Below are 13779 nucleotides of genomic sequence, written 5' to 3' on the forward strand. Positions count from 1 at the left end.
AGAGGCAAGAACGGAGCCAGGAGTGAATGCTCTCAGGAAGCAGACTGAAGTGACAAGAACTATCCCCAGCACCTGTCGCCTGTGTGCCATTCTGCAACTCTTCCTACCCACCGCTACTCACCCCGGGTGGCTTTGTCTGCAGGGAGGTAGCCTTTGGTAGTGGCTTGTGGCAGAAGTTTAAGAGCCACACAAACTTAGGTTTGAGGCCTGACTTTGCTGTGACCTTGGGTGAGTGACTTCATCTCTCCTCCAGACAACAGACATAATAAGACTCGTCTGCTGGATTTTGAGGATACCCTAAGGTAAAACATGCAAGGTGCTCAGTCTGCAGCCGGGCACATGTGAGCGCTCAATAACAGGGGCATCGTTTAGAGAGGAGGAGGAAGAGGGGAAGGGAGGGGTGCGGGGGGAGAGGGAGAGGCAGCAGGAAGGACTTCACCTTCATCTGCCAGGCGAGCCCCTCAGGAGGACAGTGGATGCCCTGACCCCACGTGGGCAGAGGCTGTGGGGCTGTAGGCTGGCAACTGGGGTTGGTGGATGGCGTGGGCATGGGCTGCATGCAGGTGGCAGGAGGCTGTCTCTGCCAGTTAATTAAATCCAGACTGCTAACAAGCTTTCAAGACAAAACACAACTCGAGTAATCTTTAGATGGGATATAATAAAATGGTTCTATGTGAAATTGCAAACAGCTTTGTTGTGGCAAACAATGGCTTTGTTCTTTGTGCCCCTCTGGAGTGGAGGCCCAGAGGTACAAGGGTGAAAAGGGTCAATGAAACTCTGAGGGTGTGGCCCCGCTCCCTCCCAGCTGCCCACGCTGAGAACTAAAAGAACCGCCAGAGAGGCCCTGCAGGGAGGGGGAACCAGAGGTCCTAAGTGCTTGAGACTTCAGCACAGACTCATGGGGAGGAAGGGACGGACTGCAGGGAACAGTTGGTCTACCCGCTCATTTCGCAGATGAGGAAACTGAGGTTCAGACAGCAAGAGGCAGAACCAGGATGGGCACGTGTGTCTTTAACCCTCTAATTCAGTTCTCGCTCAGCATGCCAGCAAGGGAAGTCTCACAGGGGCTGCCAGTGGGCATCTGAAGGGCTGAGGCCAGAGGCCCCACGGCAGCAGAAGCCTGAGTCCTGGCTTGGGGTTCTCTGGTGGGCCCTGGTAAGTGCCCTCAGAAGTATAGGCAAGGCCAGGTGGTAGGAAGGGAGCCGGAGTGACCCGAGACTCCCCAGGACAGGAGCGCCCACAGATCCCAAGCCTCCAGAGGTTGCCATTTTGGGGCGACTCTCTGCAGCTGGGGAGGCTCATGATGTTGGTGAAGTGTCAAGAGGCCACGATGACAGTCCTAGCTCTGCCTCTAGCAAGCTGTGTGGCCTTGTGCTTCTCACTGCCTCCATGGGCCTCTGAGGCCTTCTGTAAATTTAGAGTGTGACCAGGGGTCTTTAAGGGTCCTTCCAGTGCCAAAGACACACCAACAACCGTGAGCCCCTGCTTTAATTTAATTCAGTGGGTTTCCCTTGTTCTCAGGACAAAGACCAAATTCCTTGTCATGGGCAAAAAGAAAGGCTCCGTCTGTGTTATCTCCGCAGCCTCCTGGCACACCACCTCATTCCTAGTTCTCTCTCCTTCCACATCCTCTGCTGGAACCGGCCTGGGAAGCAGAAGTCCGGAAACCAGTGGTTCCGTTCCAAGAAATTCTCACACGGTCCCTAATGGGCCATGAAAGCCGACGCTCTGTGGTCGGGGTGGGAGAAGAGGGGGGAACTATACTTCAGGGGGAGCTGGGAGGCCGTGGCTGGGGACATGCTGTGGGGAGTACTATGCAGCCCTCAGGGGCAGAGGGGCAGAGTACATATGGCACCACACGAAGGATCTCAGAAAGAATCCTGAGTGGACAGAATGAGACCTAATACAACACCATGAACACACATTAAAAGTACATGCACACAGGGACACCTGGGTGGCTCAGTGGTTGAGCGTCTGCCTTTGGCTCAGGGCGTGATCCTGGAGTCCCGGGATCGAGTCCCGTATGGAGCTCCCTGCAGGGAGCCTGCTTCTCCCTCTGCCTGTGTCTCTGCCTCTCTCTGTGTGTCTCATGAATATATAAATAAAATCTTAAAAAAAAAAAGTACATGCACCCAAAATACCGCCACCCCTTCTGCAAGAGCACACAGAGACAAACAAACAACAAACACTAAGTCCCTCAGAACACATTATCTATGAAGAGGAGGATGGCAGTGGGAGAGAAAAGAGAAGGAATAAGTGAATAAAAGCAGAGAGGGGCCTCTTGTAGGCCACTGAGGATAACGAAGCCGTGCACCCAGGACTATGACTAACACCTGAATACCTACAACGATCATACCTACCCTGCTTCCCCCAAGGAGACATGAAACAAAACCACCAAGTTGTAAGTTGAGTCAAGTCCCAACAGGGAAAGAACAAGAGCCAAGAGAAGGCCTGTTATCTTGTCTGGGTCCTGGAACTGGGAGAGCCGGAGGGAGGGACATGGCTCTTCTGGCTGCTTGGGAATCGACGCCCCCTTTAGGGGGCAAGGCTCATGGACTTGGCTGAAGCAGAGCCAACTGCCAAGGAGCCCCCTGCATCTCCTCTTTTCTGAGCAACTTCACCAACATGACACTTGAGTCATTTTGTTGGCTCTCTCCAGGGAGGGGAGATTCCAGGGTTTGGTGACTGTCTCCACAGATGCCCCCACAGGATTAACTAGCTCCAAGATCTCGTGGGTTGGGTCAGTCTGAGATTCTGGGCTTGCCAGGCTGAGCAACCCAACCTGGGGGGATGTGATTCACCCCAGAAGGCTCCCACTACCCCCAACTACCACTTTTGTCTGACAAGGATTGACTAATATTTTGGAGTGGCAAATTGTTTTTTAAACGATTTTGGAAAATACAAGGGGAAAAAAACCCTCATAAAACCATAAGGGAAACTCAAGTCATCCATAATCCTACCACGCTGAGAAAGGCACTGGTTTCCTCTTGACATATTTTCTGGTATTTTTTTCTTCCTTTGTGGGTGGATTTTTTCCCCCTCATAAATCATTCTGTATATAGACGTATCCTTAGAATATGTCTCTTTGGATTTCAAGGGTTCAACTTTTAAGGATTATGGCAGGCAGCCCCCAAGGTGCCCTAATGATCCCCCCATCCTGGTATTCACAGTGAGGTGTCAGACATGTAAGAAAAGCTTTCTCGAGACTTCTATCCATGCCCAGCACCAGGTGAGTGAGTGACCTCAGCTGAAGCCACAGGAACAGAATGATCACCCAGCTGAGACCTGTAGGACCCTCTGAATCATGAGCCAATAAAATGTTATTGTTTTAAAAGTCACTAAGTTTTAAGACTGTTTCTTAGGTAGCAAATAGATTAACCAAAAGAAGAGATTGGGACTTGAAGAAATGAGCTCAAGTGGAAGGATGAGATTTGTTTTTAAAGGCTGAAATATTCTTTTTAAAATGTTTTATTTATTTAGCTATTTTAAAGAGTTTTATTTGTTTTATTGTGTGTGTGTGAGAGAGAGAGAGAGAGAGAGAGAGAAAGAGGGCGAGAGGGAGCACGTGCACACATGAGTGGGGGGGGGCAGAGGCAGAAGCAGACTCTGCTGAGCAGGGAGCCCGAGATGGGACTTGATCCCAGGACCATGGGATCATGACCTTCTGGCTGCTCAAGGGCTATGAAGGGTCCCTGATCAAGCTCACCTCCAGCCAAAGGCAGGAGCTTAACCAAGTAAGTCACCCAGGCACTCCCTGGGGGGCGGGTAGTGAGAGTTGTGGGAGGGACAGAGGCAGAGGAGAGTCCCAAGCAGACGCCATGCTGAGCGGGGCTCTATCCCATGATCCTGAGATCATGACCTCAGGTGAAATCAAGAGTCAGACACTTAACTGACTGAGCCACCCAGGTGCCCTGAGATGATGATGATGATGATGATGATGATGATTTTTAAGGGGCTGGATGATTAGTCCCTCAGCCAGGCAAGGAGAAAGGAAACAGCCGCTGTCACTGCATATCTTAGGGATACCATGGATGTCCGTTTGTCTGAAAGACCTTGAGCATCAACCCGTGTGGAGGCAGATAGCCTTTCTTCCCATCGTGAAGAGTCTTTGGTCACATCACACATCCAGGCGGCTCCCTAGAATATCAGGACCACTTCTCTGCTGGTGAAGGAAAGTGGGTGGCTCGCTTCCCGCACAACCCTGGCCTCTTTCCTGCCTGACTCGTACGTAGACAACACTCTTGCAGTGTCTGTGCTGGTTCTGTGAGGTGCCAGGCCTGCGGTGGGGAGGCAAGGAAGACCCACAAAGCTATCCGACCACTCCACTGCTGAAGGACTGGCCGGGGCCCTTGGGAATATATGAAGGGTTTTCTGTTCACACTCCATATCCTGGAACAGTCCTCACCAGTGTTACTAACATTTGTGGAACACTGTGGAATTAGCACTTAGCATGCATCAACTCATTTAATCCTCACAAAAATCTCTGTAAAGATATTATTATGGTACCACCTCATTTTAGAGTGAAGCATATGGAACTCAGAGCGGTCAGATAACTTATCCGAGGTCACGCTGCTGATCAGCGGCAGAGCTGGGATTTGAACCCAGGTCTGTCGGTCTCCTCACAGCATGCCAAGACTTGACTAGATGGGTTCATCCCTCCGTATCTGCCCCTATCATCTGAGAAGAGTTAACCTCTACCATCGCTGATCAGTGGGGACCTGGGTTGGTACTTCTCAATACAACGGTATCATGATGGAATGCTCTCCAATTAGGGTTCTTAGCACATCCAAATGGTGTTTTGTTTTTCCTTCATTTCCACTCTGAAGACTCAAAACAAAGTCACTGTACCACAAGCCATAATAAACTCTCCTAAATGCATTAAAAGTTTTGAATGAAAACAGAACCCCAATTACACGAAGAAATAAAAGCCAACAGAACCTAAGCTGCTGAGTATTGACCAGCACCTACCATACAACTATATCCAGGCCCCTCTTCTCTACGTTTGTCTATCTGGGCTCCTGTACTTGCTCCCAGACCTGTCTGAACCAGTACTAGGTACCAAATCCAGACCAGGGTCTTTGTGAGAATAAGGGTTAGTAGATGGGGGGCAAAGTCCATTATGAGGTTAACCTATTCCTTAAAACGCTTTGGTAGCTGGTTCCTAAAGACATGAGCCAGAACCCTACTCATCTTTCAGGTCACGGTTTAAAGGCCATTTCTTCCAGGAAACCTCCCTGACCGCCCCCCCCCCCCAACAAGATAAGGTTGCATTCATTAGTGGTGCACCCTTCCCTGGTGCTCTGTCCTTGAGAGCAGGAACCAGGGTCCATCTTGCTGTTCCCTGTATCACCAGTGCCTGGCACAGTCTTGACCACAGAGTTTGGATGCTCAATAAAAGTTTGTCAAGTTGATAAAAGGGCTTTTCAGTTGGCTCCTGCTGGCTTGTGGCCCAAGACCTTGTCTGCGTCATGAAGGGACAGCTGGGAAAGCTGTGATGTGACCCTCTGTGATGGCCAGGGTTAGTCACCACGGGCTCAGGATAACAAAGATTTCCTCAATAATGCACCCCTTTGCTTTATAAAAGGCCACTTGGGATGGGCAATGAGACCTAGACCTTGTCCCCCTACAAAAGAGGGTCAGCTTGACACCCATGACTATTTAGAACCTAGGGCTGGGGAGAGGATATAACACTGGGACTTAGGTGGGAGTGAGTACGAGAGTCACCAAGAGGCCAGCTGCTTCTACCAAACGGGCAATGGCTTACTCAGGCCTACTCATAACCTTGCAAAGAATCTATCACGATGCACTTAAATTTCAGGTGGCAGTGACTATCCCGGCTCCAGCCAGCTGCTGGCTGCAGGATGCTGTGGGGGCACCCTTTTTCTAAGACCAGAGCTGTCCTTACACCCAGACTGAGCTCCTTCTGCTCCGGCCATGCCACTCCCTACAAGGCGAGGAGTCCACAGGGCCAGGAGGTATGCCTATGCTCCCCTTTCCAGGCCATGCTCTGGCTACCAGGGCTCCAGAGCTCCCTGCTCAAAGGTCCTGAAGCATGCATGGGTGCAGGTAAACCCTTCTGAGGGTGGACGTGACCTTCCACTTGGGTACCTTTAGATTTGAGGGATGGCCAAGAGGCAGCAACTGGGTGTGGGATGTGGACCAAGTTTGGATCCACAAACTGACGTGCCCACATGCATGCACACGAGGGCTCTTGCAGTGTAGGACTCAGCAAAGGGTGAGGCACCACACCAGGGACCTTATTTGCTGTCTGGCCTTGGTCCCCACACACGTTAGAAGTAGGCCAGCCCACAAGCCTGCCAGCTAGAGACAGTGTGAACAACACTCTGTGATGTCACACCACACGTAGCACCTACCATGGCCTTGTCTACCTCCTTCCTCTGACCTGTACCCCAGAGGAAACTGCTGGTTCCAGGCTAGGCCTGCAGTGGTGCTGGCTGGGGAAGGAGCGGGGGCCCCAGCACCGGCAGGGTTGCCTGGTTTCTTGCAAATATGAACACCTACACACAGAGGCGGGGGGAGTGTGAGTTTGAATGTATAAATGTGTTTGGGTGACTGTGAGCAAGAAAATGAGCAAGCAATGGGGAGTGAAAGAGAAGAAAAGGAGAGTGACCATGTGTAAAAGAGTGTGTGTCCAAGGAAGAAGAAAAATGTGTGTGTGTGTGCACCGAGTGCCATGCATTGGGAGTGCAGCCGAGGGCCTGGGGAAAGAAAGGGTAGAGAATGGGAGGGAAGGAGTGTGTCCACTTGTCTGTGAAGTGTACGTGAGGAAGGGCCTGGCTGTGGAAGGGAAAGAGACCTAAAGCTGGAATGACCGAGCAGGCAAGTCGGCCTGGATGATGGCAGCATGAGGGGAAGAGATCCCGAGTGCACAAGAGGAAGGAGGCTCGCAGGTGCATGAGCTTCCAGTGGGTGTGCGCCCGTGGGGCTGCATGAGGCAGAGAGAGACGGGGCGTGTGCCTGGGGAGCGGCGTGTGGGTATGTACATGTGCATACATGGGCACGGGGCTGGGACAAGTGAGAACTAAGACGAGTGTGTGAGCACATGCGGGCACCTGTCCCGGGGCAGCTGGGGGCTGTCCGGGGGTGCTGGCGATGCCGGAGGAGGTTTTCCTCCAGAAATCTCAATCTGGGAGGACTACGTGACCTGCTTGGTGCTGGTTCAGGACCAGGTGACCGTGGCCTGGCATATTGGCCACGCTGCCCCTGCCTGGCAGTGTGGGAATGCGTGAGTCACTCAGGCAAGGCTAGCCCTCACTCCACCGCATCTCGCCCGGCGGGAAGACACCTGGGGGCGGGGGGAGATTACTTGACGGCTGTATTTTTACACCATCATTATGCAATTGCTTGCAGTGTCCGTGGGCTCATTCTCAAGCTCTGCACCCGGATTCTCTCGGCCTTTATACCCCCACGTATCTCCACGTTGCTGCTCACATCAGTGGTCCGGGCTGATGAGCATTTATGGAAGTGTATTCCTTACCAGCTTTCAAGACCGCCTTATTTACGACGCCAAGACACCCCCAGTCCTTTCGCATCTCCCCCTTCTTGGCTTTAATTTTCTCCACGGCACTGACCACTATCTACCATCCTAAGCATTTTACTTATTTATTTTATTGTCTTTCTCTGAATAGTAAATGCCTATAGATCAAACTACCTATGTGCCAGAACTACTGTTCTGAGCTCTCCATTAACTCATGTGATCCTCCAACAACTCTATGTGGTAGTAAATAGTATTCTTGCTTATATTTTGTAAATGGGAGGCACAGAAAGGTTAAGTCGCTTGCCGTGATCACCGCACCGCCCCCCACCCCACAAGGGTAAATGGTAGAACTAAGCCCAGGTCCAGAGTCCCTGCTCCTGATCAATGCACAACACTGCCCTGTGAGGGTGGAAACTTTCTCAGCTTGGTTCGCTGTTGAATCTTCTGTGCTTACAAGAGTGCCCTGCCCTGGGAAGCAGCCAATGAACAGTCATTCTGTGAACGAAGACATGAGTGAACGAAGACTGGACGTGGAGGATGAAAGAGAGAGGCATTTGCCTCCACAGAACTCATGGTCCCGTGGAGGAAACAGACAAAACGTGATTACAAGATCACATCACGATGGCATCAGGGCTGTCTAGAGGGGCGTATAACTTGCCTAGCCCCTGGCAGGCAGGGCTTTCCAGAGGAAGGATGCAGATGTGGACAGTACAGTGACTGCCCATCACCTCCAGGCTCCTCCTTGGGGACAGACACGCCTTAGCTCTTCTTGCCTCAGTTTACACAGTGCCAAAAACCCGATGGCAGCTCCATGGTGACAATAGAGGTAGAATGGGGAAGTGGCCAGGAGCATGTGCTCTGGAAAGAGACGGCATAAAATGAATCCTCACTCTACCAAACACTAGCTAAGTGACCTTGGACGGACTCCCTCACTTCCCTGGGTCTCAGTCCTCTCACCTGTAAGAGGGGGACAGGAAATGATACTAACTTCTTAGGGCAACGGATGGGATTATGTGAGATGTATGTGAGAGAGTATGCAGGACAGTGCCTGGCACAAGGAAGGCAGTGTGCCAGGTCCACTGGAGATGACCAATGGTCCTCCTCCATACGAAGTTGGTTGCTGGCTTTCGGAGATGGTTGAAATTTCATGCATTATTCTTATTAATGTAGTTTCTCTCTGGTGGCTCCACCCCATTTTCCAGAAGCAGCTCAAAGGAGGGCAAGGACTACATCTAGTTTATTTACCACTATATTTCTAGCACCTAGTATAATACTCGACACATCACAGGTGCTCAAGAAGTATTTGTGGACTGAATGCTTGTGTGATTATATTTATTTAATTGAAAGGGAAATATTCATATCACTGTGAGGATAAATGCTCATATTGCTGTTGTTTCCATTTACAAATGAGGCCCAGCACGGGTAAGCGACCTGTCCATAAACACAGAGCGTGTACGCCAGACTCAAATGCCAAAGCTGGTTGCTCTTCTTTCCTTCACACCATGCTACTCTCTGGCCTCCTATACATCATGTCCTATTTTCTGTGGGTTTTTTTTCTAGCCGCTGGGCCATCCCCGGTCATAGAATCATCTCTGAATTCTATGACTCATATCTGAATCACGGAACGTTTAATAGTTGAAAGGGACTTTTGATGTCATCTCGACCTCCCACCCATTGTGGAAATTTCCTCTTACTGTCTATCCAGACAATATTTGTATGCCTCCGGTGATGGCACACTCATTTTCTTCCTCTTGAATTATCCAGTTCTACGAGTGGACCACTCTCAGACTCAAAGAAAGTTCTGGGGCACCTGGGTGGTTCAGTCAGTTAAGCAGCTGCCTTCAGCTGAGGTCATGATCCCGCAGTCCTGGCATGGAGCCCTGCATCACATCGGTCTCCATGCTCAGTGGGGAGCCTGCTTCTCCCTCTCCCTCTGCTCCTCCTCTGGCTCTCTCCCTATCTCAAATAGATAAATACAATCTTGGGACGCCTGGGTGGCTCAGTGGTTGAGCATCTCCCTTTGGCTCAGGGCATGATCTTGGGGCCCTGGGATGGAGTCCCACATCGGGCTCCCTGCAGGGAGCATGCATCTCCCTCTGCCTGTGTCTCTGCTTCTCTCTGTGTGTGTCTTTCATGAATAAATGCATAAAATCTTAAAAAAAAAAAAAAAGCTAGTTCTGCATCCCTTGTGTCAACAGGCTTCTTTAATTTCTGTATATCGGATTTATGACAGCCTCTTAAGATACACACAACGAATCTGCTGCCCCCTTCACTGGACAGCCTTTTCTATATTCACAGACAGCTCTGGTGTCCCTTTGGAGAATTCTGTTCTTGAAGCTCGCTGTCTCGGGTCCCCACAGGCACCTGAAAGGTGACAGCCATCCTAGACCAGCTCAACAGGCCTTCCAAAGTGTTTTTGAGCAACGGTACCCCCTACTGGCTACGGCACAAACTGCACCAAAGGGCTCAGTCCTTACCTGGAGGCCTGAGAAGCTGCATCAGCAGCTGCGGCCCTGGTTACCCCTGGGAGTAAAATACCTACTTATTTTAAAGAGTCATCGCTTTAGAGTCATGCCTAGTCGTTTTCAGTGCCTGTCTTAAAGACCGGCACTGGTCTTTAAACCCCTGTAAGGTTCCTCGCCAATCACTAGGTTTCTGACAAGCTACAGGTTTGGGACTTCAAAGTCAACATTCAAAAGGCTGTTTTTGAACAGAAAGGATTGGAAGGAAAGGTGAAAATGAATATTGTGGCATGGGATTATGACAATTTTTTTCATTTGTCTTATTTTCTATTATTTCTATGATGGTTATTTATTGTAAAGAAAAAAAAACCACAAACGTTTATAAAAAGAAAACGAGTATTAAAAACTTCTATCCTTCTTTTCTTCTTCCTTCCATGACCTGGGTCCTCGATCTACAGCTGGGACATGCTGTCAGCCCATAGGCAAGAGTGCCAGGGTAATGTCTCTGCGGTGACGGCCAGCCACGCTCCCCACGGGCACCGTCAATCAGACTCAAGCGGCACAGTCTGACCCTCACAGCCGGGGGCTCCCTTTGGGGCTGAAAGTCAAGTACTTTCTCCACATCACCCACCCACCCTCGTGTCCCCTTGCCTTATCTCTTGGACTCTGCCCCACACACCGCTGGTCAGTAGTCATGGCCCACCAGCCCTGGACTCCCCATCACCCTGCTCTCCACCCTCCCGGCACACCCTCAGTGGCCTGCTCTTCCCTCCCAGGGAGCCCAGAGCAGCTTCAAATGACAACAGGTCAGAAAGACACCAGGGATTAGGAAAACAAATCCTCATTTAAATGAAGACCTCGTGAGCAGCTGAGTCACTCCTCCTGAGCAAGTTCACAGCTAAGCGGGCTCCACTCCAGCCCATGCCATCCGGGGCTCTCTCCATGCCCTGGGAGCTCGGGGGCCCCTGGGTGCTGGGCAGACTCACCCGGCAGCCTCTCACTGCAGCACATGTCCAGGATCCCTCCCTCGGAGTCATCGGCCGCGTGCTTCTCTCTCTCACTCCTGTAGTGGATGAAAAATGCCAGATGATGCCATGGAGCTGGGATCAAGGCAGAGCCCTGAACAAGGATAAAAAGGCTTCTTGCTTGCACTGGGCCCCCTTGAATAGCGCCTCATTGGGGTTGGGGGGCCTGAGGAGAAGGACCAACTTGCAGAAGGGTCAAGCTGCAGAGGCAAGAACAGATTCTGCAGGCGGTTTTCCATGCCCCATAATGAGCAGCAGTAGCCCTACAACCATCATCAGCACTGTGCCCTCTGCCATGGAGAGAGGGCTTACTGTGTGCAAAGCATTTACATGCTTTATTGCACTAAGTCTTCATTGTGACCCTGTGGATTAGGGATCAACCAACAGGCTCAGAGAAGTTAAGTAACTGGCCGAAGGTCACACAGCTCATTAGGGTGGAGCTGGATATGGAAGTACAGTCTAGGACTCCAGGCGTACTCTCTCACTGACTGTTGTCTTGTCCGGCCTCCCAGTTCATGTGGATTTGAATCACAGAAGCAAGAAGAGGGGCCTGGGTCCCACAGAGGCTGTGCCCAGATCCTCAGGGGTTGCAAGTACCTTGTGCCCCAGGCAGTAGAAAGTGGTATGCAAAACTCTTCCCCAGAAATAGTTAGAAAAAGTATTTATATATATAATTTTTTTTTGCCTGCTCTAAATGTCGTTTCTTTCTGATATCAGAAAGCCCTCTTTCTAGCCCATCAGGGCACTTTCCAGGACTACACTGGGGCCTAGCTTTTCTCCTTTACCCCGTAAACTGGAAAAAGGTTGCTGGAGCTCAGCTAGACCCCAGAAGTGTCTGCAGAGTAGATATACCCTGGGGGCAACTGTGCAGTTCACAGAGCTTCCTCAGGCTTTGGGAATGGCCTGACATGCAAACATGGGTTCCAGCGGAGCTCGGAGCTCGCTGCCCTTCACGTTCTGACCCCTGGCAGTAGCTGACGGATCAAGGGCTAGACACACCCACCAGGCTGGGTCCATCGCTTCCTCTCCCTTGCACTTTTCAAATGCATTCTGCGGCCTGTGGTTGCTGGCTCTGAATCATGGTAGCCTGATTGTGTCCTGGAGGGGAGGTCCAAAAACATCTGCCGCTGTGGGCGTGGGGGCTGCTTCATTCCTGCCCATCCAGGGTCTTGAGTCTGTCTATCAAAACCATGAGATGCCCCTAGATCCTTCCAATAAATTCCAACATTTTAGCTTAGGCCAGTGGGATCTGATTTCTGAAATTAGCAACTCAAACAAACTTGAGTACAGCACTGCCAGGATAATGCTTCCATGAAGTCCAAGAGGTCAGCTACCTCTCTGCCCGCTATTTCTGCAATCCTGTCTCTCAGACTGGTCCTGAGGCCCGTTTGAGGCCCTGCTGCAGATCTGAAACGATTACGGATAGACAGGCAGGGTTAAGGGGGCGACCCTTTTCACTCTGACATTTTCTGTTCTCAACTGGCATTGCATTATTTTATCTTTTCCTCACTCTGACTGGCAGGGCCTCTGAGAATCCCAATCCTTGGAGCATAGCTCTCTTGCAGAGAGAAGGCTGCTATCTTCAAGGCCCTTTAAATGTCTCCTGGATCCCTCTACTTTTCTCCCTCTCCACCACCTACATCTTGGTCTATGCCAGCCTCTCTTGCCTAGATTACTTTGGCAGTCTCTTAACTGGTCTCTGGCAATTCACTCAGACTGGCCCCTAAAACATTCTTCATGTGGTTCCAATACATCTGGCTTCACAGGGTGTGCGGTTTACAACCTGCACAACTGGACGGCGCAGGCCTGAGCTAGAAACAATTGTTTCAAAACTCAACATTTATCATATAACCTCATTTAAAAAAATACTTAAGTGGCATCCTATTATACTTAGAACAAAGAAATGCCTTAACATGCTTTACTGGGTCTTGTAAGGCTGACTCCAGGATATCCCCCCAACCTTATTTCATATCCCCTTTCCCTTTGTCCTCTGACCTCCAGCTACACTGGACAGGCTCCTTCCTCCACAGTGTCTCTACATATGCTTTTCTCTCTGCCTAGAAAGCCCTCCAGATCTATTTCCTAGCACTTTTTACTCATGGCACTCGACACAGTTTGAAATTTCATTTTGATGTATGCCGTTGTTTAACGTTAGACGATAAGCTCCATTTCAGTTTTATTCGCCATTGTATCTTCAAAGCCTTGTATAGCGCCTGGCTCGTAGTAGGTGTTCAATAAATAAATAAACAAATACTCGTTGAATAAATGAATGTCGCCCTGATTTTCGGGAAAACAACATTAGGAGCCTGAAACATGGCCACTCTCTGAGCTGCCTCGTGGGCAGGTCTCTATGAAGCCACCTGGAACCCGCCTCTGCAGCTGCTGTCCAGAGCAGGCACAGAATCACACATCCGGAAGGCCCCTCATTTAGGTGAGGCGGCAAATGGGGCACCGAGTGGGGGGGTCTGACTTGCTCCAGGTACTATATTCAGCTGGTGGCCATGGGGACTGGGATCCTGAGCTTTTTCTGTCCTTATTGTAAAGAGCACCCTGGCTGGAGAGCAGCCCATGAGGGCTGGCTCCTGGCTGGGTGCAGAAAGGTAACCAAGGTATCTAGATACCTCTGGAAGGGGACCCGTGTGTGACTCACAGCTGCTTTCACACCTTAAGCCTCCCAGGCCCCAAGCCGTGTTCAGAATAGCTCAGCGCTGCATGTGTGCAGCGGACTCTATAAATAAGCTTCCTAGAAAATGACTAATTTCATAATCAGAAAAGCAGAAAGAGTAGCACCTCT

The 13779-nt window shown here is 50.6% G+C and overlaps 1 protein-coding gene across 6 annotated transcripts in view; it reads right to left on the reverse strand.

The window, feature by feature from the left end:
• The window catches only part of PTPN5 (protein tyrosine phosphatase non-receptor type 5), a 56337-nt gene that overhangs the window by 22401 nt on the left and 20157 nt on the right, over nt 1-13779 (reverse strand). For all 6 annotated transcript variants that reach the window (XM_038569234.1, XM_038569233.1, XM_038569232.1 and 3 more), the window contains one exon: nt 10947-11023. In XM_038569234.1, the coding sequence (XP_038425162.1) occupies nt 10947-11023 (77 nt within the window). The remainder of the gene's footprint in view (nt 1-10946; nt 11024-13779) is intronic.

Source organism: Canis lupus, chromosome 21, assembly GCF_011100685.1.
Source record: "Canis lupus familiaris isolate Mischka breed German Shepherd chromosome 21, alternate assembly UU_Cfam_GSD_1.0, whole genome shotgun sequence".
NCBI classification, from domain to species: Eukaryota; Metazoa; Chordata; class Mammalia; order Carnivora; family Canidae; genus Canis; species Canis lupus.